Source organism: Theropithecus gelada, chromosome 13 (genome assembly GCF_003255815.1).
Source record: "Theropithecus gelada isolate Dixy chromosome 13, Tgel_1.0, whole genome shotgun sequence".
Classification (NCBI taxonomy): domain Eukaryota; kingdom Metazoa; phylum Chordata; class Mammalia; order Primates; family Cercopithecidae; genus Theropithecus; species Theropithecus gelada.
Genome location: NC_037681.1, coordinates 64,123,049 through 64,144,180, shown reverse-complemented (window position 1 = coordinate 64,144,180; position 21,132 = coordinate 64,123,049). Strand labels below are relative to the sequence as shown.

Genomic DNA, 21,132 nt, shown 5'->3' with positions numbered 1-21,132 from the left:
ACATGGTGAAATGAGAAAAGGCAAGCTGATTTAAGCAACATAAACATCAGATAGGCCACAGTCCCATGGAAATTGTTAAAGATAGCAAAGGATTGAGTTACTCTGAGTTATTAACACTTAGTCTTGTAAAGGCCAAAAAGGTGACCTCATCAGTGCATGAGAATTCATCTGCTCTCTGTATTTCCTGTCAACTTTTAGATTATGAGGTAACGTAAAGAAAAAAAGTCCTTCTGAAGTGTAACAACATATGCACTAAATAAATTTAAAGTGTGACAAAAAGAAATGCCTACAGGTTTTGCTAACTTACAGAAACTCTGAGAGATTTGTAATTCTCTCTCTTTTTTTTTTTTTTTTTTGGTGATGGGGGTAGCAGTATGTCTAAAATAACCAATCCTGGTGTCTTTTTGCTTAAAGATGTAGCAGATAGAATTAAATAACTTTATACTCAACATCCTCAAAGAACAACTTCAAAGGAGAGAAGTCCTTCCTGTCAAACTTACCAAGACCAGTGGTTGGCCCGGATGACAACAAACCTCTGTGGTTTGCTTCCCTTGAATCGGGAACAAGGATCCTTTTTTAAAGAATCCTCACTGGATCTCGTAAGACCCAAGGAATCGGAGCAGAGCAGTGCTGGGGGTGGGGCATAGATAGTTGAAAATCACAAATAAAAAATACTTCATTTAGTTTAATTTTCACAAACAAAGAAATTTGCCACGTATTATGAATTAAGAATTTTAAATTAAGGCAAAACAAAACTATCCTCAATTTCTTTCTCTTTTTCCCATAATATGGGCAGTTAAAGGAGAGAAAGGAAGGGAAGGGAAAGATAGGGAAGAACAGATAGAGAGACATATAGAGACAGCCGGGTACAGAGGTAAAGAGAGATGCTACTAGGAAGGCCAAAGTCAGAAAACACAAGACAATGAAGGAAAAAGAAGGGAAGGGAAAGGAAGAGGAAAAGAAGGGAAGGAGAAAAGAAGGGAAGGGAAGGGAAGGGGAGGGAAGGGAGGGGAGGGAAAGGGGATGTACTAGAACATTAAGTATAAGATTTATCTGGGCCGGGTGCGGTGGCTCAAGCTTGTAATCCCAGCACTTTGGGAGGCCGAGACGGGCGGATCACGAGTTCAGGAGATCGAGACCATCCTGGCTAACACGGTGAAACCCCGTCTCTACTAAAATACAAAAAAATTAGCCGGGCGAGGTGGCGGGCGCCTGTAGTCCCAGCTACTCGGGAGGCTGAGGCAGGAGAATGGCGTGAACCCGGGAGGCGGGGCTTGCAGTGAGCTGAGATCCGGCCACTGCACTCCAGCCTGGGCAACAGAGCCAGACTCTGTCTCAAAAAAAAAAAAAAAAAAAAAGATTTATCTGGCAAATGTGTGACTTTTTCTGCAGACAACTTCATTAATTGATACAGAAGTGATGCCATTCATTAATATACAAAGAGAAAAATATACAATGCTAAAGTATAGAGTTGAGCTGGTTTCAGCTGAGTACTGTTTTTAGTGGTGAAAGTCAGAGAGGCAGACAAAGCCAACAAATGTGTGCTGCAAGGTGCATGACTGAACAGGAACATGCATAAACGGCTTGGTACTCCTCTGCAGAAAAAGACTAAGATATCTGGCATGCAGTGACAGAGAATGCTGCACTTCTTTCACAGAATTTAAGTAGGCTTTTATGATTTTACTGTTAATTATTGCCTTTGTAGACATGTAAGTGGGAATATCACTACTTGGTACTATCAGCCAAAGAGTATTAAAACACAGGCACAGCATAGATCCTCACATTACTAATCGTACTTCTACCACCACCACCATTTATTAAGGGCTGACTGCATGCCAGGCACTTTACTTAAATCAGAGTCAATTTTCATAATGGCTAAATAACACTTCTATGTGGCAGGAAATATTCCAAGTACTTTACTCATAGTAACTATTCAATTTCCCCAAAATCCTACGAGCTAGGTATTAGATAGTACTACATTGTACAGATAGAAAGCTGAGGCCCAAGTTGAAAAGGTGATAAGAGATGGAGACAGACTTTGAACCCAGACAGTTTGGCTCAAGTCTGTGTTCTTAATCACTGTGTTGTACACCTCTGCACAATATAAAGAGACTATGAGCTCTGCAAATATTAGCTCTTTTCCATAAGTGACACAACTAAGACTTGAAGAAACTAAAAAGCTTTTTCAGTCAACTAAGTGGGAGAGTTTAGATTTAAATCCAGCTAAAATTTTAAGTTTGTTCCCAAGGCAGAGAAACATGAATTCACCTTGATTTCTCTTTGGCTGTATAGACTTTACCTTGCCAAACAGGTTTCATATTCCTCTCCTGTCTTCATCCTTCCCCTTCAAAAAAGAAAAAAGAGGAAGAGGTGGGAGGAGAAGGAGGAAGAGGAGAAAAAAAATCAACAACAACAAAATTTTTAAAAGGCCAAGTTTGCAGCTCATGCCTGTAATTCCAACACTTTGGGAGGCCGAGACAGGAGGATCACTTGAGCCCAGGAGTTTGAGACCAGCCCTGGTAACACAATGAGGCCCCATCTCTACAAACAATTTAAAATTAGCTGGGTGTGGTGGCACATAACTGTAGTCCCAGCTACTTGGCAGGCTGAGGCAGGAGGATTGCTTGAGCCTGGGAAGTTAAGGCTACAACGAGCCATGGTCGCACTACTGCATTTCAGCCTGGGCATATAGTGAGACCCTGTCTCAAAAAAAGAAAAATTAACTGCTTATTCCAAACTCTGGACTTTAATTCTATATGTCTAGAACACCATTGTATGCTAATTGACATAACTGTCCTCTAGGAATCCTGGAGAAGAGCTGGGTTGGAATTAACCTTGAAATGTGCCCTGCCCATAATTTTCTTAGCAATTTCTACAGTTGTCTTAGATTGGCTTTCCCTCATGTTATATCCTACATTTATCTTCTCCTATCTTGGTAAGACTTATTGGGCATTTCACAATAAGAAAAACTTGTTTATTTTTCTAGGCAGGGATCATTATTAGATGTCAAAAGAATTCTGATCAAGATAGATTCAAACTGTGGAAATGGCATCTTTTGTGTATTTAATGTTTAGCTCCCACTTATAAGTGAGAGCATGTGGTATTTGGTTTTCAGTTCCTGCATTAATTCTCTTAGGATAATGACCTCCAATTGCATCCATGTTGCTACAAAGGACATGATCTCATTCTTTTGTATGGCAGTGTAGTATTCTCTGGTGTATATATACCACATTTTCTTTATCTAACCCACCATTGATGGGCACCTTGGTTGATTCCATGTCTTTGCTATTGTGAATTGCACTGTGATAAACATAGAAGTGCATGTGTCTTGTAGGCCGGGCGCGGTGGCTCAAGCCTGTAATCCCAGCACTTTGGGAGGCCGAGACAGGCGGATCACGAGGTCAGGAGATCGAGACCATCCTGGCTGACACGGTGAAACCCCGTCTCTACTAAAAAATACAAAAAACTAGCCGGGCGAGGTGGCGGGCGCCTGTAGTCCCAGCTACTCAGGAGGCTGAGGCAGGAGAATGGCGTGAACCCGGGAGGCGGAGCTTGCAGTGAGCTGAGATCTGGCCACTGCACTCCAGCCTGGGCCACAGAGCGAGACTCTGTCTCAAAAAAAAAAAAAAAAAAAAAGAGTGTTTGGTTTTAAATTAGTATAGTATATAATAGTGGATGAAATTATACCATGTCAGGGATTTGCTTCTAAATAGTCCAGTGTGAGGGGGGCAGGGGAAGTGGGTGGAGGTACAGATGAGCCATGACTTGACTAATTGTTGAAGTGGGTGATAGGGGTTCACTATACTATTTTCTCGACTCTTGTATGTGCTTGAAGTCTTGCCTAATAAAGTTATAAGATTTCCTTTTCAAGCATAATTAAGAAAATCAAAGATTAGGCTACATTGGGCTTATTTAGAAATCTATTAGGTACTTACTCTACTCTATAAAATTAAATCTTTCATGTATCCGCTGAATCTAAAATGAAAATTGAGGGTGATGGGGTCTGGTAGGGAGCAGGTCCAGAGTGGGCTCTCCCACCCAAAACTGAATGGGGTGTCTGGGGCATCAGGGAGCTCCCTTGCCTGGCCCTCAGTGGCCTGATGGAGTAAGAGGGTTTGGTTGAGTGCTTCAGATCTGATCACTATGGTAGGAGAACAAAAATGCATATTGTGTCACATTGTGTACAGCTCCAAAAAGGGGCACTAGTCATGAGTGTCAAATGTGCGGGGCCACAGAAGTGGGTCTTTCTGCATATGCTAATCACATTTCTGGCCAGCTGCACAAAGATAACGTTGATGCCCAGGAAAGAGAAGATGATGGAAAAGGAGAGGAAGAGGAAGAAGATTATTTTGACAAGGAACTCATTCAATTAATAAAACAAAGGAAAGAACAAAGTCGACAAGTAGCAGCCAAGAAGGAAATTCTGATGACAGGTGACCCTAATGGAGCTGAGAACACCAAATTCCTCACCAAGACAGAGAAAGTTACAGTCAGCCAGCGTGGCATCACCCTGGACCTCCACAGCAGGATTGGAATTGGGAAAAAGATGGCTTTAATAATACGTGGAGAAACAGCTTTCTGCATTCTTTGAGGAATAGTGGTGGACCAAAAGGATGTCCTGAGTGGCATTAGGGTGTTGCAGGAGGTTCCTCGACTTAGTTTCACAACCATAGTAATTCTGGAGTTGGTTGGCATTCAAATAGTGGAACAGTAGATTGGAATCATAATGGTACAGGAAGGAATTCCAGTTGGCATTCTGAAGGAACAGGTGGCTTTTCCAGTTGGCATATGAACAACAGTAACAGAAACTAGAAATCCAGTGTATGTAGTAAAAATAATTGCAACTAAAGTGGCCCTGGACACAAATTTCAATGAGGCAGAAACAGAAATTCTGATTGTCAAATGGAAGATGTGACTATGCTGTGAAACAAGAAATCTAGTAAGTCAAGCAAATACAATTAAGAGAGATATATTTGGGAGGCCGAGACGGGCGGATCACGAGGTCAGGAGATCGAGACCATCCTGGCTAACACAGTGAAACCCTGTCTCTACTAAAAAAATACAAAAAAATTGCCGGGCGAGGTGGCAGGCGCCTGTAGTCCCAGCTACTTGGGAGGCTGAGGCAGGAGAATGGCATAAACCCGGGAGGCGGAGCTTGCAGTGAGCTGAGATCCGGCCACTGCATTCCAGCCTGGGTGACAGAGCAAGATTCCCTCTCAAAAAAAAAAAAAAGAAAAAAGAAAGAAAAAGAAAATAGGGGAAAAAAATAATTCCTGATTCCATAATTCGAACAATTTTAAACTTTCATTAAAATTTTGGGGCGTTTCCTCCCAGCCTTTTTTTTAACTCTTAGGTTTGACTTTTCCTAATATAACTCGAAGCATTTTTACATATTAATGCATATCCTTAGAAACAATTATTTTAATGGTTGTCTAATGGTTCATGGAGTTGATAATAGTTTACTTTTTCATTCTCCTATAATATGGCATTCACATGATTTCCAACTCTTTATGACTACAAATAAAGCTGCTACTAACATATTTATATACAAAACTTAATTATAGTTAGTATTACCATAACCATTATAGTTAGTATTACCATAAAAGTTTTCTCAGAAGATAAAACTTCCTAAAACAGCCTTTTTTTCCTTTGAAAATTTGTTAATGGACAAAATAGAGTTAGATTCTCCATTTCCTTTATGGATCAAGCTATGAACAGTCAAAATGATAAGATGTAGAGGCAGGCTGATGATTGTCTTTCCATTATGAGCCAAACAATCTTTATGTGAGTAGTAGAGGCAGAAAAAACATTTAAACTAAAATTTTACTCTACCTGTTGAAAAGCTTTTTCTGCTTGACGTTCAGCATCAATAACTTGTCTCTCAAGCTGCTGCATCTGTAAAGTGAGGGAAAATATAAATACAAAAATTTATTTTTGAAAAATAAGCCTTTCTGAAAAAGGCTTAAAAAAATCTCGGCCGGGCACGGTGGGTCAAGCCTGTAATCCCTGCACTTTGGGAGGCCGAGACGGGCGGATCACGAGGTCAGGAGATCGAGACCATCCTGCCTAACACGGTGAAACCCCGTCTCTACTAAAAAATACAAAAAACTAGCTGAGCGCGGTGGCGGGCGCCTGTAGTCCCGGCTACTCGGGAGGCTGAGGCAGGAGAATCGCTTGAACCCGGGAGGCGGAGCTTGCAGTGAGCTGAGATCTGGCCACTGCACCCTGGCCTGGGCGACAGAGCGAGACTCTGTCTCAAAAAAAAAAAAAAAAATCTCATCATGTCATCATCAGTTTGGATATTTTAAAGTAGTTCACTGGAGATGAGTTAAATACAGTTAGCACATTAAAGGCTCTTTGCGTATTTAAAAGTTGATCAAAATGCCAGAGTTTTGGTACTTTTAATACAAGGACTATATATATACCTCAAGAGTATTCATCAATAAAATTTTCTTCAGTGAATTGTAAATTAAAAATTACTGATTAACACATACTAAGAACAAGAAAATAAATCTAAGAGGAAAGAAAGGCTTCAAATGTCCCATTTGACGGGTTGATGAAAAAGTCATAATGACATCAGGGAAGCGACGTGTTCTCATAAACTCCGTGGGTGCTATATTTCAATAAAAACTCTGGGTTGTTTTCCATTCTTACAGATTGATGGAGAGAGTATAGAAGAGATTCTTTGATTAAACATACGGACACACAAATACTAAAACGAATATAAGGAGAATTTTAAAAGCCTTAAGAAGCACCCGATGCTAATCAACATAGGGATGTGTTGTACCAGGGGCTGAATACACTAATCGTGAGGTAAAACTCAATTTTATTCTTTTTGGCTCAGTGCTGATGTCTGGCCCACTTCAGAGCCGTCTGTGACTCGATCTCTGCTCATTTTCAACGTTATTGTTGGTTGAGAGGCCAGGCGCGCAGAACTCCCAGTACACCTCTCACTCGCAGCAGCCCGGACCCCACCCACAGTGCCGGCCGCATCCGGCTCCTGCCCCGCCCCCTTCTCTACGCCACCGAGAAGAGACCTTCCGCAGCTAGAGTGGCCCAACCGGGAGCGCGGCCGCGAGCTCCGGAAGGCGCGGGACCCCCGCCCCAGGACCCGGTCCCAGGCTGCCTTTGACCCGAGGGCACTGTCCTCAACGCCTGGAAAATGGTTTCCGCTAGTGGGACATCATTTTTTAAGGGTATGTTGCTTGGGAGCATTTCCTGGGTTTTGATAACTATGTTTGGCCAAATTCACATTCGACACAGAGGTCAAACTGAAGACCACGAGCACCATCACCTTCGCCCAGCTAACAGGAACGATTTCTTAAACACTTCGAAAGTGATACTCGTGGAACTCAGTAAAAGTATTCGTGTTTTCTGTATCATCTTTGGAGAATCCGAAGATGAGAGTTACTGGGCTGTACTGAAAGAGACCTGGACCAAACACTGTGACAAAGCAGAGCTCTACAATACTAAAAATGATAATTTGTTCAATATAGAAAGCAATGACAGGTGGGTACAGATGAGGACCACTTACAAATACGTCTTTGAAAAGTATGGTGACAACTACAACTGGTTCTTTCTTGCACTTCCCACTACGTTTGCCGTTATTGAAAATTTAAAGTATCTTTTGTTTACAAGGGATGCATCCCAGCCCTTCTATCTGGGTCACACTGTTATATCTGGAGACCTCGAATACGTGACTGTGGAAGGAGGGATTGTCTTAAGTAGAGAGTCGATGAAAAGACTTAACAGACTTCTCAATAACTCTGAGACCTGTGCAGATCAAAGTGTGATTTGGAAGTTATCTGAAGATAAGCAGCTGGCAATATGCCTGAAATATGCAGGAGTTCATGCAGAAAATGCAGAGGATTATGAAGGAAGAGATGTATTTAATACAAAACCAATCGCACAGCTTATTGAAGAGGCATTGTCTAATAACCCTCAGCAAGTAGTAGAAGGCTGCTGTTCAGATCTGGCTGTTACTTTTAATGGACTGACCCCGCAAAAGATGGAAGTAATGATGTATGGCCTGTACCGGCTCAGGGCATTTGGACACTATTTCAATGACACACTCGTTTTCTTGCCTCCAGTTGGTTCAGAAAATGACTGAGGGCTGGAGAATAATAGACCTGTGCTGTCCAAGAGCACTTGAAATGTGGCTAGTCCAAATTCTGATACAGTGTAAGTGTAAAATACACACTTCATTCAATAATTCATATATTATTCGAAAACAGTATGAAGACATAAAACATCTCATTAGTAATATTTTATATTGACACTACACTGAACTAATGTTTGGGTATTTTGCATTAAATAAAATATACTATTAAAATTAATTTCACCTGCTTTTTAATTTTATTAATGTGTCTATTAGAATATTTTAAGTTACACATGTAGCTTACATATTTCTACTGGTTAATAAAGGTGTAGAACATTTGTTGTCACCATGTATGGCCACATATTTAACTGCCTGTCTACATGGCAGCATTTTTTTTTTTTGAAATGGAGTCTTGCTTTGTCACCCAGGCTGGAATGCAGTGGCACAATTTCGGCTCACTGCAACCTCCGCCTCCCAGGTTCAAGTGATTCTCCTGTCTCAGCCTCCTGAGTAGCTGGGACTACAGGTACACACCACCATGCTGAGCTAATTTTTGTATTTTTGGTAGAGATGGCATTTCACCATATTGGTCAGGCTGGTCTCAAACTCCTGACTTCAGGTGATCCACCCACCTCAGCCTCCCAAAGTGCTGGGATTACAGGTGTGAGTCACCGCACCCAGCCCCATGGCAGCATTTTAAAAGGCAGTTTATTGCAGGGATCTAGATTCTGGAAGAGGTTTCAAATATTTGGATATGTAAATAATACCATGCAAGTGCATTCTCAGTACCTCCTTTAATTTCTGTGAAATATTTCAAATGTTGAATGAGCAAGTATTGTGGTTTCAAAGCATTTTGTTGAATTACTTATTTAGACTATGGCACTATATAGAAGCAACTGGACAAGTATTATGTCTTTTGGATGTCTCTAGAATATTCCCTAAACCAAAAACCAACTAGCAAACACATGCCAATACCACATTCTTCCACTACTGGCAATATGCTGACAATTGTCACTTCTACAATATAACTATATTCTATTTTCAGGGAAATTTGGTTTTTCTGGAGCCTTAGCCTGGATTTTGAATATTGTCAGGATTGCCAGGAGAAACAGAAGAATGCACAAAATTTTGCTAGTGAAAAAAATAGTTTTCTTAAGAGGACTATGCAAATATCTTGTCTGATTTCTCATTCTCAAATGTTTAGTTTCTAGTGATAACAGGAAGGACAAAAGTCAGCTTGCTTCACTATTACATAACTAATACAGGTCTTTCTACATAGTAGGTATTTAATATATCACAAATTATTGATGAAATGACAAAGCTGTCATGCCTAAAGTACCACGCATATATTAAGGACAGTATCATTATCTTTACCACTGCCAAATAACTTTTTTTCTGCTCCTATGGCACTGACTTCCTATCTTGTACTATCTTCCCAACTACATTGTAAGTTGCTTGAAGGCAGAATCTGGCTCAAAAGTTACTTGCTTTCTTAATGAAAAGGAGGTAATCCTTGAAATATTAATATAGGGAAAATTGGAAAGAATACTGAAATTAAAGGCAAGACCTAAATTGGAACCCAGATTCCAATACTTACTAGCTATGTGATGATGGGTACATTATTTAACTTATCTGATTCTCTGCTCCCTACCTGCAAAATGATACAACACTTATTTCACAGCATTTATGTGAAGATTAAACGGAAAAGCATCCAACATAGTATCTAATACTTAATAGGTGTACAATGAATATTTACATAGAAATTTTTAAAGCAGCCTATTTCTACCATATATATGTGTTATTTTTATGAATAATTTTAGGAAACTCTACTATTCACCAATAGTTTGCCACTGGACTCTAAAATTCTTGTGTATAAAATGTGGAAAATATAACCTGTTCTAACTACTTTACAGGATGTTATAGGGATAAAAATAAGAAAATATATTCAAGCAATGTGAAAAGCTGGTGGTATCTCATTTATTTAAAAATATTATGGTAGCAGTTGTACTGTTATAATTTGAATGATAAAACTAAAAGTCACAAATGTCCAAAAACAGGATTATGTAAATATATAAATAATGGTACATCCATACAGTTAGATACCATACAGTCATTACAAATTTACATGGATGGAGGAAATGATATATTTGTCTCAATATAACACAGGAGGAAAGAAGTAGGTCAGGGTGTAGATGAAACAGGATTGGCCCTGAGTTGACAACCATGAAAGCCGGGTGATGTGTACATGAGGGTCCATTATAACATTCTGCTTACTGCTGTATGTTTGAAAATCTCTCTAATAAAAAGTTTTAAATATATATGAGAAGATATAAATGACATTTTAAAAAATAAGTGTAAATGATATATAAAATGATATTATACATAAATGATATACTGAGGAAAAAGGGACTGCAAAGCAGTAATGAATGTTGCAATCAAATTTTTGTTAAAATGTTATGTGTGCCTGTTTTTATGGAATTAAAAAGGAGTTGTCTATATCTAAGTGACAGGATTATGGATAAAGTAGTTTGTATCATACATGATGAGGCACCACAGGGAGTTTTATGGAGCTGAAAAAAGTAAGAGAATAATGGCAGGGAGGAAAACAAAAAAGGGTGTTAGAACCTTGCATTAGAAATAGTAGCCAATTGTCAATCAAAGGTAATTCTGCTCCCTTAGAGGGAATGAGTAGAAAATTAAGAGGAAGATTTTCAAATGACCTGTGAAATTAGAGAGGCTATATATAAATATACATAGAAAAAGGGTTCAAATGCTGAAGTGGAATCAAATTAGGTGACAACTGGTGATGATGCCACTGCTAATCAGGAGGTCATTAGTGACTTTTGTGATTCCAGCTGCACTGTGGAGAAGTGAGGGCATAAGCTGAAATGCAAGAGTCTGAATGAATTAAAATCATTAGGAAGAGCAAATTAAACCTAAAGCCAACAGAAATTTAAAAACTAATAATAAAGATTAGAGGAGAAATTAATAAAATTAAAAACATAAAAACAGAGAAAAATCAATAAAACAAGCTGGTTCTTTAAAAATATCAATACAATTGATAACTCTCTAACCAGACTAATAAAGCAAAAAAAGAAAACAGACACAAATTATCAGTATCAGTAATGTAAAGGGAGACATCACCACAGACCCCACAGATGCCAATGAAATAACAATATTATGAACTACTTCATGCTCATAAATTGAATAAAATAGCAAAGCTCATTTAAGAAGAAATAAGTTAGCTTAATAGCCCAATGTCTATTAAATAAATCACACTTGTAGTTAAAAACTTTCCCACAAAGGAAACTCTAGGACTGGACGGTTTCACTTGTGAATTCTACCCAAAAATGTATGGAAGAATGAATAGAAACTCAACAAAAACTCTTCCAGAACATAAGAGAAGGGAATGCTTCCTAACACATTTTATAAGGCCAGTATTGCCAAAACTAGAAAAAGATTAGACTAATATCCTTGTGAATACAGATGCAAAAATCTTTAACAAAATATCAGCAAATCCAATCTAAACATACACAATAAAGATAATATGTCATGACTAAGTGGGGTTTATCCTAGGAATGCAAGGTTGTTTTAACATTTGAAAAATAAACCAATGTAATTCATCATGTCAAGAAGCTAGAAAAGAAATATCATTTCAATAGATGAAGAAAAATCATCTGACAAAATTCAACATCCATTCACAATAAAAATCTCTTAACAAACTAAAAATATAAGGAATTTCTGATACCTAACAAAAGGTACCTACAAAAAAACCTATAACTAACATCATACCTAATGGGAAAGACTGAATGCTTTCCCCTACAAGAATGTCGTTTTACCACTTTTACTCAAGGTTTTACTGCAGGTGCTAGCCAATGTAATAGCCAAGAAAGAAACATAAAAAGCCGAATAGAAGAAATAATTCAATATTTATTCACAAATGACATGACTATCTACACGTAAAGTCCCAAATAATCTACAAAAGAACTAATAAATGAGTTTATTAAGGTCATAGGATACAAGGTCAATATACAAAAATCTGCTGTATTTCTATATAAGAGCCATAAACGGCCAGGCGTGGTGGCTCGCGCCTGTAATCCCAGCACTTTGGGAGGTCGAGATGGGTGGATCACCTAAGGTCAGTTCTAGACCAGCCTGACCAACATGGTAAAACCCTGTCTCTACTAAAAATACAAAAATTAGCTGGGCATAGTGGCAGATGCCTGTAATCCCAGCTACTCGGGGGCAGAGGCAGGAGAATCGCTTGAACCCGGGAGGCAGAAGTTGCAGTGAGCCAAGATCATGCCATTGCACTCCAGCCTGGGGGACAAGAGCAACATTTCGTCTCCAAAAAAAAAAAGGTTAAAAAAAAATAAGAGCAATAAACAGTTGAAATTAGAATTTAAACAACAGTAGCATTTACAAAAGTATCAAAACCATAAAATACTTAGGTATGAATGTAACAAAATAAGCACAATATTTGTATGCTGAAAACCACAATATACTGATTAGGAAAATTAAAGAAGAGCTAAATAAATGGAGAGTTAAACTATGAGTCAGAAGACTCGATATTATTGTCAGTTCTCTTCCAGTTGACCTATAGATTCCACCCAGTCTTAATCAAAATCCTAGCAGGCCTTTCTGCACAAATTAAGAAGAAGAATCTGAAATTGGCATAGAAATGCACAGGACCTAGAATAGCCTAAACAACTTAGAATTTAAAAAATAGAATATTTATAATACCTGACATCAAGACATATAAAATTGCAATAGTAGTCAAAAGAATGATATTTGGGTAAAAACAGACATATTAGATGAATAGAACAAAATAGGGTTCAGAAATATACTTTAAAATATGCAATTTTTTTCCAATTTTTATTGGTTTACTCTATCTTCATTGTCAGATCATATAGCCATCACATACTACAATCTCCCTAGTTACTCTAGTTGTCTGAACCTCATTCTCTAAATGTCTTAGGGAGAACTCCTAGGAACAATATTTTCTGAGTTCTTTAACTGCTAATAGCTGCTTCCTATGCCCTTTATAGTTGAAAGCCAGTTCTGCTTAACACAAAATCCTTGGATCATATGTGCTTTCCTTGATATCTGAAACATGGTATTCCATGTTCTCCTGGCATAAAGCATTACTATCAGTGTAACAACATAATTTTATTCTTCTAATGATATAAAGGTCATGTTTTTGTTTTTGCCTAAATACCTAAAGAATGTTTTCTTTTTCTTTAACATCCAGTATTTTGATGAAAAATAAGCCTTGAAGTAGGTCATTCTAGGTTAATATTCTCAGCCACATGATCCCCTATTTCAATATGCAACATTTTGCTTTTTTAAGTTTCTGTAAACTTTTCTTAAATTATACTGTTTGCATTTGTTTCATTCCCTTGTTTTGATTTTTTTTCTTCAGGGGCTTCTTTTATCTGTATATTGTATCTTCTTTGCTTATCTTCAATACTAGTCATTGTTTCAAATCCTTTTTACCTTTCCTCATTTTTATGTTTAAAAGTTTTTGGGAGACTGAGACATGAGAATCACTCAAACCCAGGAGGTGGAGGTTGCAGTGAGCTGAGATCACACCACTGCACTCTAGCCTGGGCAACAGAGTGAGACTCCGTCTCAAAAAAAAAAAAAAAAAAAGTTTCTTCCTTTTCACCTTGATTTCTCATTAAAGCATTGTGTTGAGTTTATCAATTCTTTTGCTGACCCAAAAGTTCTACTTAAGAGAAATAAAGAATACAGCTAAATGATAGAGGCCATTCACTAAAAACTATACACCTTATGTCATACTGATGCTCTAAAATAGGCAAAACTAAAGGTCCAGAAACTATATCAGTGATTGCCAGGGCTTAGAGTTTGAGAAGAAGACAGACTGTTAAGGCATAGGAGGGAAATTTCTGAGGTGATGGAAATAGTGTGTATGCTGATTGTGGTAGTGGTTACGGAATCGTGTATATTTGCCAAAACTCTGAACTAAACACCCAAAAGGGTGACTTTTACATATGTACTCAATTAACTTGACCAAAAATTTTTTTTAAAAAGTACGTTGCAGGCCAGGCACAGTGGCTCACACCTGTAATCCCAGCACTTTGGGAGGCCAAGGTGAGTGGATCACTTGAGGTCAGGAGTTCGAGACCAGCCTGGCCAACAGGGTGAAACACTGTCTCTACTAAAAATACAAAAATTTCCTGAGTGTGGTGGTGCGTGCCTGTAGTCCCAGCTACTTGGGAGGCTGAAGCAGAAGAATCACTTGAACCTGGGAGGCAGAGGTTGCCAGTGAGCACAGATCACGCCACTGCACTCCAATGCAGTGAGAGTCTGTCTCAAAAAAACAGAAACAAAAAAAAAGTACCTTGCAACCCCAAATTCCAAAACATACAAAGAAAACTAAGAAATACAGATAACAGTATCAATGGTCAAAAGACCAATTTAGTCTGGTAAAATAAAAATGATAACACCATGTGAAAGACTTTAGATTTCTTATGTTTAGGATTGTCAAAGAGATGAAATGAGAATGACATCTATTTTTTAAAAGACAAGAATTGAAAAAAAGAAGAAAAACAGCAGGAAGGTATTAAATAAGAACAAGCAGGCAGGAAAATAAACCAGTTTAAAGTCTTGGCCAGGCTTGGTGGCTCACGCCTGTAATCCCAACATTTTGGGAGGCTGAAGCAGGTGGATGGCTTGAGCCCAGGAGTTCGAGACCAGCCTGGGCAACATGGCAAAAACATCACTTCTACCAAAAAAAAAAAAAATACAAAAATTAGCCAGGCATGGTGGCATGCACCTGTATTCCCAGCTACTGAGGAGACTGAGGTGGGAGGATCGCTTCAGCCCAGGAGGTCAAGGCTGCAGTGAGATGAGATCAAGTCACTGCACTCAGGCCCAGGCAACAGAGTGAGACTCTGTTTCAAAAAAAAAAAAAAAAAAGAAAAAAAAGTCTTAAAAATTTAGAAATACACAGTGACCGAAAGAGAAAAACTCAATAGATGGTTCAGTAGCCAGCTTCTAAATGGCTCTCAACGATCCTCACCTTCTGGTAATCACACCCATGTGTAGTTTCTTTCTTCACAACATAGGGCTGACCTTTGCAACCAACAGGATATTGTGGAAATGATGAAGTATGACTTCTGAGGGTAGGTCATAAAACGCACTGCATCTTCCACCTTGCATTCTCTTGGATGACTTGCTCTGGGGGAAGCCAGCCACCATGCTGTGAGAACCCTCAAGCAGTCCTGTGGAGACATCCATACACTTAGGGACTGAGGCTTCCTACCAACAGCCAATACCAATTTGCCAACAACCATTTTGGTGAACCACTGAAAGTGAACCCTTCAGCTCCAGTCAAGCCTTCAGATTACTACATCCCAGACCAACATTTTGACTACAACCTCATCGAAGACATAAGCTAAGTCGTTCCCAAATTTCTAATCCATAGAAACTGTGCAAGATAATAAATGTTTATAGTTGTTTTAAGCCATGAAATTTTGGGGTTGTTAATACAGCAATAGATAATACAGATGAAGTAAACTCTACTCTGAACACAGGAGAAGAGAGAGCTCATAACATGAAAAATTGTACAAAGAATTCACGTATTATTTAATACGTATGAATGTGAAAAATATAAATTACCAGATTTAAGAGATATACAGAGACTTCAAAGTAATGGGAAGAAGCAGAAGAAAAAAAGTGAGCAAATAGGAATAGCACAATTATGCTGAAAGATAAAAGTACACTCCCTGTACAATGCAGAATAATTGCCTAAGGCCTGTATGTTTTATTTTAAAAAATGAAATGAAAGTTCAAGATAGTAATACAAAGGAAGATGAAGAAATATTCAATGGGTAGTCGAATAATGTAAAGATCACTGTTCAGAAGACAGAAAATGATATTGTATTAACTTTAGCTTCTGCAAGGACAATTTATATTATATATGTATGTGTTATAATTTAAAGTGTAGGCACAATTGTAGACATGGAAGAAGGAGGGCAAAACTTAGTGTTTACCCTTAAAATTTTAAGACACACCTGTAATATAAATTATTATCTGCCCCACCCTACACCAGTCTGCCCAGTGTCTATCAATGCTGCAGATACTGGGAATACATTTAGAGATCATCTTCTGCAGAGGTAGGTCCACCCTCTTGAAGTACAGACAGACCTGCATGGTGCACTACATGTGAAACTTGAAAACAATTCAATTTCTCAATAGACAGAAACAAGTTTATGTTAGACAACCAGAAGGTGATCCAGTAACTCCTATCCCATGTGCTGTTTTTCCATGGGATGTCCTGCATCAAGAGATAGAGAATATTTCCCCTTCCCTTAACACTGGGCCACGCTGTGATGGGCTTTGGTTGTTAGAGTGCTTTGTACCTTTTGAGACTGGGCCTGAAGAGATTTGCAGCTTCCACTTGCTGTTTCTTGGAGCCCTCAATCACCATGGAAAAAGATCTGGCTGCCTTGGGATCGGTTTAGCAGGGTGGCTAGGATAGTTTCCAGTTGTTTCACCACTCCCAGCTGAGGCATCAGATATGTGAGTGAAATCAAGGTGTGGCGGCGTGCGCCTGTAATCCCAACTTCTTGGAAACACCTGTAATCCCAACTACTTGGAAGGCAGAGACGGGAGGCCAGGAGACCTAGATATCCAAGTGAAATCATCTTGGATATCCAGACCCAGCTGTCCCAGCACCCGCAGTGAGTCCACCCTCCAGCTGATTTGCCAACTGAATGCAGTCACATGAGTGATCCCATTCCACGCCAAACAGAGTAAAAGAACAGAATCACGAACAAATAAAATGATTGTTAATTGAAGCCACTAAGGATTTTTTGTTTTGTTTTGTTTGTTTGTTTGTTTGTTTGTTTTTTTGTTGTTGAGACAGAGTCTTGCTTTGTCGCCCAGATTGGAGTGCAGTGGCCGGATCTCAGCTCACTGCAAGCTCCGCCTCCCGGGTTCACGCCATTCTCCTGCCTCAGCCTCCCGAGTAGCTGGGACTACAGACGCCCGCCACCTCGCCCGGCTAGGTTTTTGTATTTTTTTTTTAGTAGAGACGGGGTTTCACCGTGTTAGCCAGGATGGTCTCGATCTCCTGACCTTGTGATCCGCCCGTCTCGGCCTCCCAAAGTGCTGGGATTACAGGCTTGAGCCACCGCGCCCGGCCGTTTGTTTGTTTTTTGACATGGAGTTTCCCTCTTGTTGCTCAGGATAGAATGCAGTGGCATGATCTCGGCTCACTGCAACCTCTGCCTCCTGGGTTCAAGCAATTCTCCTGCCTCAGCCTCCCAAGTAGCTGGGATTACAGGTACTTGCCCCCATGCCTGGCTAATTCTTTGTATTTTTAGTAGAGACAGGGTTTCACCATGTTGGCCAGGCTGGTCTCAAACTCCTGACCTCAGGTGATCCACCCGCCTCAGCCTCCCGAAGTGCTGGGATTATGGGCGTTAGCTACCGCACCTAGCCCACTACGATTTTCTTTAATGGACAAAAATTGTATATATTTATTGTGTACAACACAATGTTTTTAAATATGTATACATCGTGGAATGGCTAAATCAATAAAGCTGCTAAGTTTTGAAGTAGTTTTTTATGCAGCAATAGATAACCCCAAGGTTACCCTGTTATGTGTCGACCTGTAAAGATAATCCTCTGACTATTCCTGTGATCATCTATCTGGTCATCATTCCACTGGAAGCCACTCTCATTTTGACATGCAGCTTCTAGGAATATCTTCTCTTAGCTCTCAGTCCTTGGATGTGAAATGGAGAAATTCAGTGTCTCAGCTTCAAGAAGTATACTCATAAAAAGTACAGAGCAGCCGGGCGCAGTGGCTCACGCCTATAATCCTAGCACTTTGGATGGCCGAGGTGGGAGGATCACGAGATCAGGAGATCGATACCATCCTGGCTAACACGGTGAAACCCCATCTCTACTAAAAAACTGCAAAAAATTTGCTGGGCGTGGTGGCAGGCGCCTGTAGTCCCAGCTACTCACGAGGCTGAGGCAGGAGAATGGCCCCGGGAGGTGGAGCTTTCAGTGAGCAGAGATCGCCCCGCTGCACTCCAGCCTGGGCGACAGAGCGAGACTCCATCTCAAAAAAAAAAAAAAAAAAAAAAAAGTACAGAGCTTTTCCTAACTTTCATTCCACAAACTGTATAAACATATTACACAGATTTGTTTTCAGGTAAAAACAAACAAACAAACAAAAAAGTCCATTTAAATCGTTAAGATAGGCTGGGCACAGTGACTCATGCCCACAATCCCAGCACTTTGGGAGGCTGAAGCGGGCAGATCACTTGAGGTCAGGAGTTTGAGACCGGCCTGGCCAACATGGCAAAATTCCATCTCTACCAAAAATACAAAAATTAGCCGACATGGTGGCACACGCCTATAGTCCCAGCTACTCAGGAGGCTGAGGCATGAGAATCACTTGAACCCAGGAGGCGGAGGTTGCAGTGCGCCCATATCATGCCACTGCACTCCAGCCTGGGCAATACAGCGAGACTCTATCCCCCACCCCCCAAAAAAAACAAAAAAAAATCACTAAGATACATTCCAGATTAAATAGATGATAAAGTATTAATGGTACAATGATAAGTTAACCTTCAGAGAAAGATTTTTCTGAACAAAGAATGTGTATTTTTTCCTTTTCATGAAAATGCATCTAATATTACAAATTAAAAGTCTGCTCCTGTTGCAAAGCTCAAGAGGTTGTTGAGGGCTGAATTACTCTCCAAGACGAAAAATCTCATTCAGTTGTAATAATCATCCTACTCCAAGTGTTATTTCCAACCTGTCTCCACACCACCTTAGGCTTTCAAAGTAGGTCGTTTTGTGACAATGTTGGAAAAACCACTAGTTTTCTCTAGGACAAGGTGAGGCATCTGAAGTCTTTCTGGTTACCTGCCATTTTACGGTTTCTAATGGATTCACATAGCATTTAGCATCTTCCATTGTCCATCAAAGATACATAATTACCTACATTTCAAGAGTTTCCTGAAAGTTTAAATTGAAGGTGCTGGTTTGTGTTCTAGAAAATGCCTAGTTTCTAAAGTGTTATCTAAAGAAAAATCAATCCCAGCTATTGTAAGGATTTCAGCAGTTCCTGGTTTTGACACCTTGCTCTCCACTGCTCTTGATTTCCTCACCTTTCCTTCACCAAATCCCCCACCACTACACTACCCTATACAGATTTGTTTTTTAATCATCCCCCACGTTTCCTTGCCGCATTCCAGTTTGAAGTTCTATTATAATGTTATAAAGTATTTGTGCGAGCCTTTTTTCCCCCCCCAGGCATCATATCATAGCACTGCAGCCCGGAACTTCCGGGTTCAGGAGATCCTCTTGCCTCACCCTCCCGAGTAGATGGGGCTACAGGTGTGCACACCACACCTGGCTAATTTTGATTTCTTTATTTTAATTTTTTTGAGACGGAGCCTCACTCTGTTGCCAGGCTGGAGTGCAGTGGCACGATCTTGGCTGGCTCACTGCAACCTCCATCTCCCAGGTTCAAGCAATTCCCCCACCTCAGTCTCCTGAGTAGCTGGGACTACTGGCGTGTGCCACTACACCTGACTAATTTTTGTATTTTTAGTAGAGACGGGGTTTCGCCATGTTGTCCAGGCTAGTCTCGAACTCCTGACCTCAAGTGATCTGCCCACCTCAGCTTCCCAAAGTGCTGAGATTACAGGCGTGAGCCACCACGCCCAGCCTATTTTTTAATTTTTTGGTAGAGATGGGGGGGGTCTTACTATGTTGCCCAGGCTGGTCTTGAACTCTTGGCCTCAAGCAATCATCCCACCTTGGCCTTCCAAAGCACTTGGATTACAGACATGAGCCATTGTGCCAGTCAATGCTGGCAACTAAAAAAAAAAAAAAAAGTTAAGGAGACAAGAGTTTTAAGTGGTTACACTTAACAGAAATTCAGTGTATAACAGTCATCATCTGGCCGGGCGCGGTGGCTCACACCTGTAATCACAGCACGTTGGGAGGCCAAGGCAGGCAGATCATGAGGTCAGGAAATCGAGACTATCCTGGCTAAGACGGTGAAACCCCATCTCTACTAAAAATATAAAAAATTAGCCAGGCATGGTGGCGGGCACCTGTAGTCTCAGCTACTCAGGAGGCTGAGGCAGGAGAATGTGTGAACACGGGAGGCAGAGCTTGCAGTGAACCGAGATCACGCCATTGCACTCCAGCCTGGGCGACACAGTGAGACTCAGTCTCAAAAAAAAAAAAAAAGAAAAAGTCATCATCTCTGTTAATTCCTAGACTGGTATAAATGTTGTTGCTATTCTGATTGCTGTTTTCATCTCTATTATGCTTTTTTAAAGTCAGTTGCTGTTGGCATAAAGAAATGTGGTTTGTTTTTGTTTTTTGCTTTGAGCATGCCAATCTTATATCCAGGAGGCAAAAGCCACAGTGAGACGAGATTGCGCGCCACTGCACTCCAGCCTGGGCAAAAGCAAGACTCTGCCTCAAAAAAAAAAAAAAAAGAAAAAAAGAAAAGAAAAGAAAAAAGAAAAAGAAATTCAATCTAGAGCTTCCAAAAATGCCAGGAGGGAAGAAGGATGGAAACAGAGAGAGAGAAAGAAAACTTGATCAACATGACATACAGAAAATAGAATGCATTTATTTTGATTTCGGATGTATTTAAAGATATTATTTCCATAGTTGGATAAAGAAATCTGGCTACACACTATTTAAAAGGGCATAATTGGCCGGGCGCGGTGGCTCAACCCTGTAATCCCAGCACTTTGGGAGGCCGAGGGTGGTGGATCACGAGGTCAGGAGATCAAGACCATCCTGGCTAACATGGTGAAACCCTGTCTCTACTAAAAATACAAAAAAAAACTAGCCGGGCGTGGTGGCGGGCGCCTGTAGTCCCAGCTACTTGGAGGCTGAGGCAGGAGAATGGCGTAAACCCGGGAGGCGGAGCTTGCAGTGAGCCAAGATCGCGCCACTGCACTCCAGCCTGGGCCACAGAGCGAGACTCCGTCTCAAAAAAAAAAAAAAAAAAAAAAAAA

The 21,132-nt window shown here is 40.1% G+C and overlaps 2 protein-coding genes across 2 annotated transcripts in view; one reads left to right on the top strand and one right to left on the bottom strand.

Moving 5' to 3' along the window:
- PLEKHH2 (pleckstrin homology, MyTH4 and FERM domain containing H2) overlaps nt 1–21,132 on the bottom strand; it is a 114,279-nt gene that overhangs the window by 82,716 nt on the left and 10,431 nt on the right. The window contains exon 2 of the mRNA XM_025354654.1: nt 5,833–5,895. Within this exon, the coding sequence (XP_025210439.1) occupies nt 5,833–5,895 (63 nt within the window). The remainder of the gene's footprint in view (nt 1–5,832; nt 5,896–21,132) is intronic.
- Nucleotides 7,041–8,330, top strand: C1GALT1C1L (C1GALT1 specific chaperone 1 like). Its single transcript, XM_025354656.1, has one exon. The coding sequence runs from the start codon at nt 7,163–7,165 to the stop codon at nt 8,108–8,110; it is 948 nt and encodes a 315-aa protein (XP_025210441.1). The 5' UTR covers nt 7,041–7,162; the 3' UTR covers nt 8,111–8,330.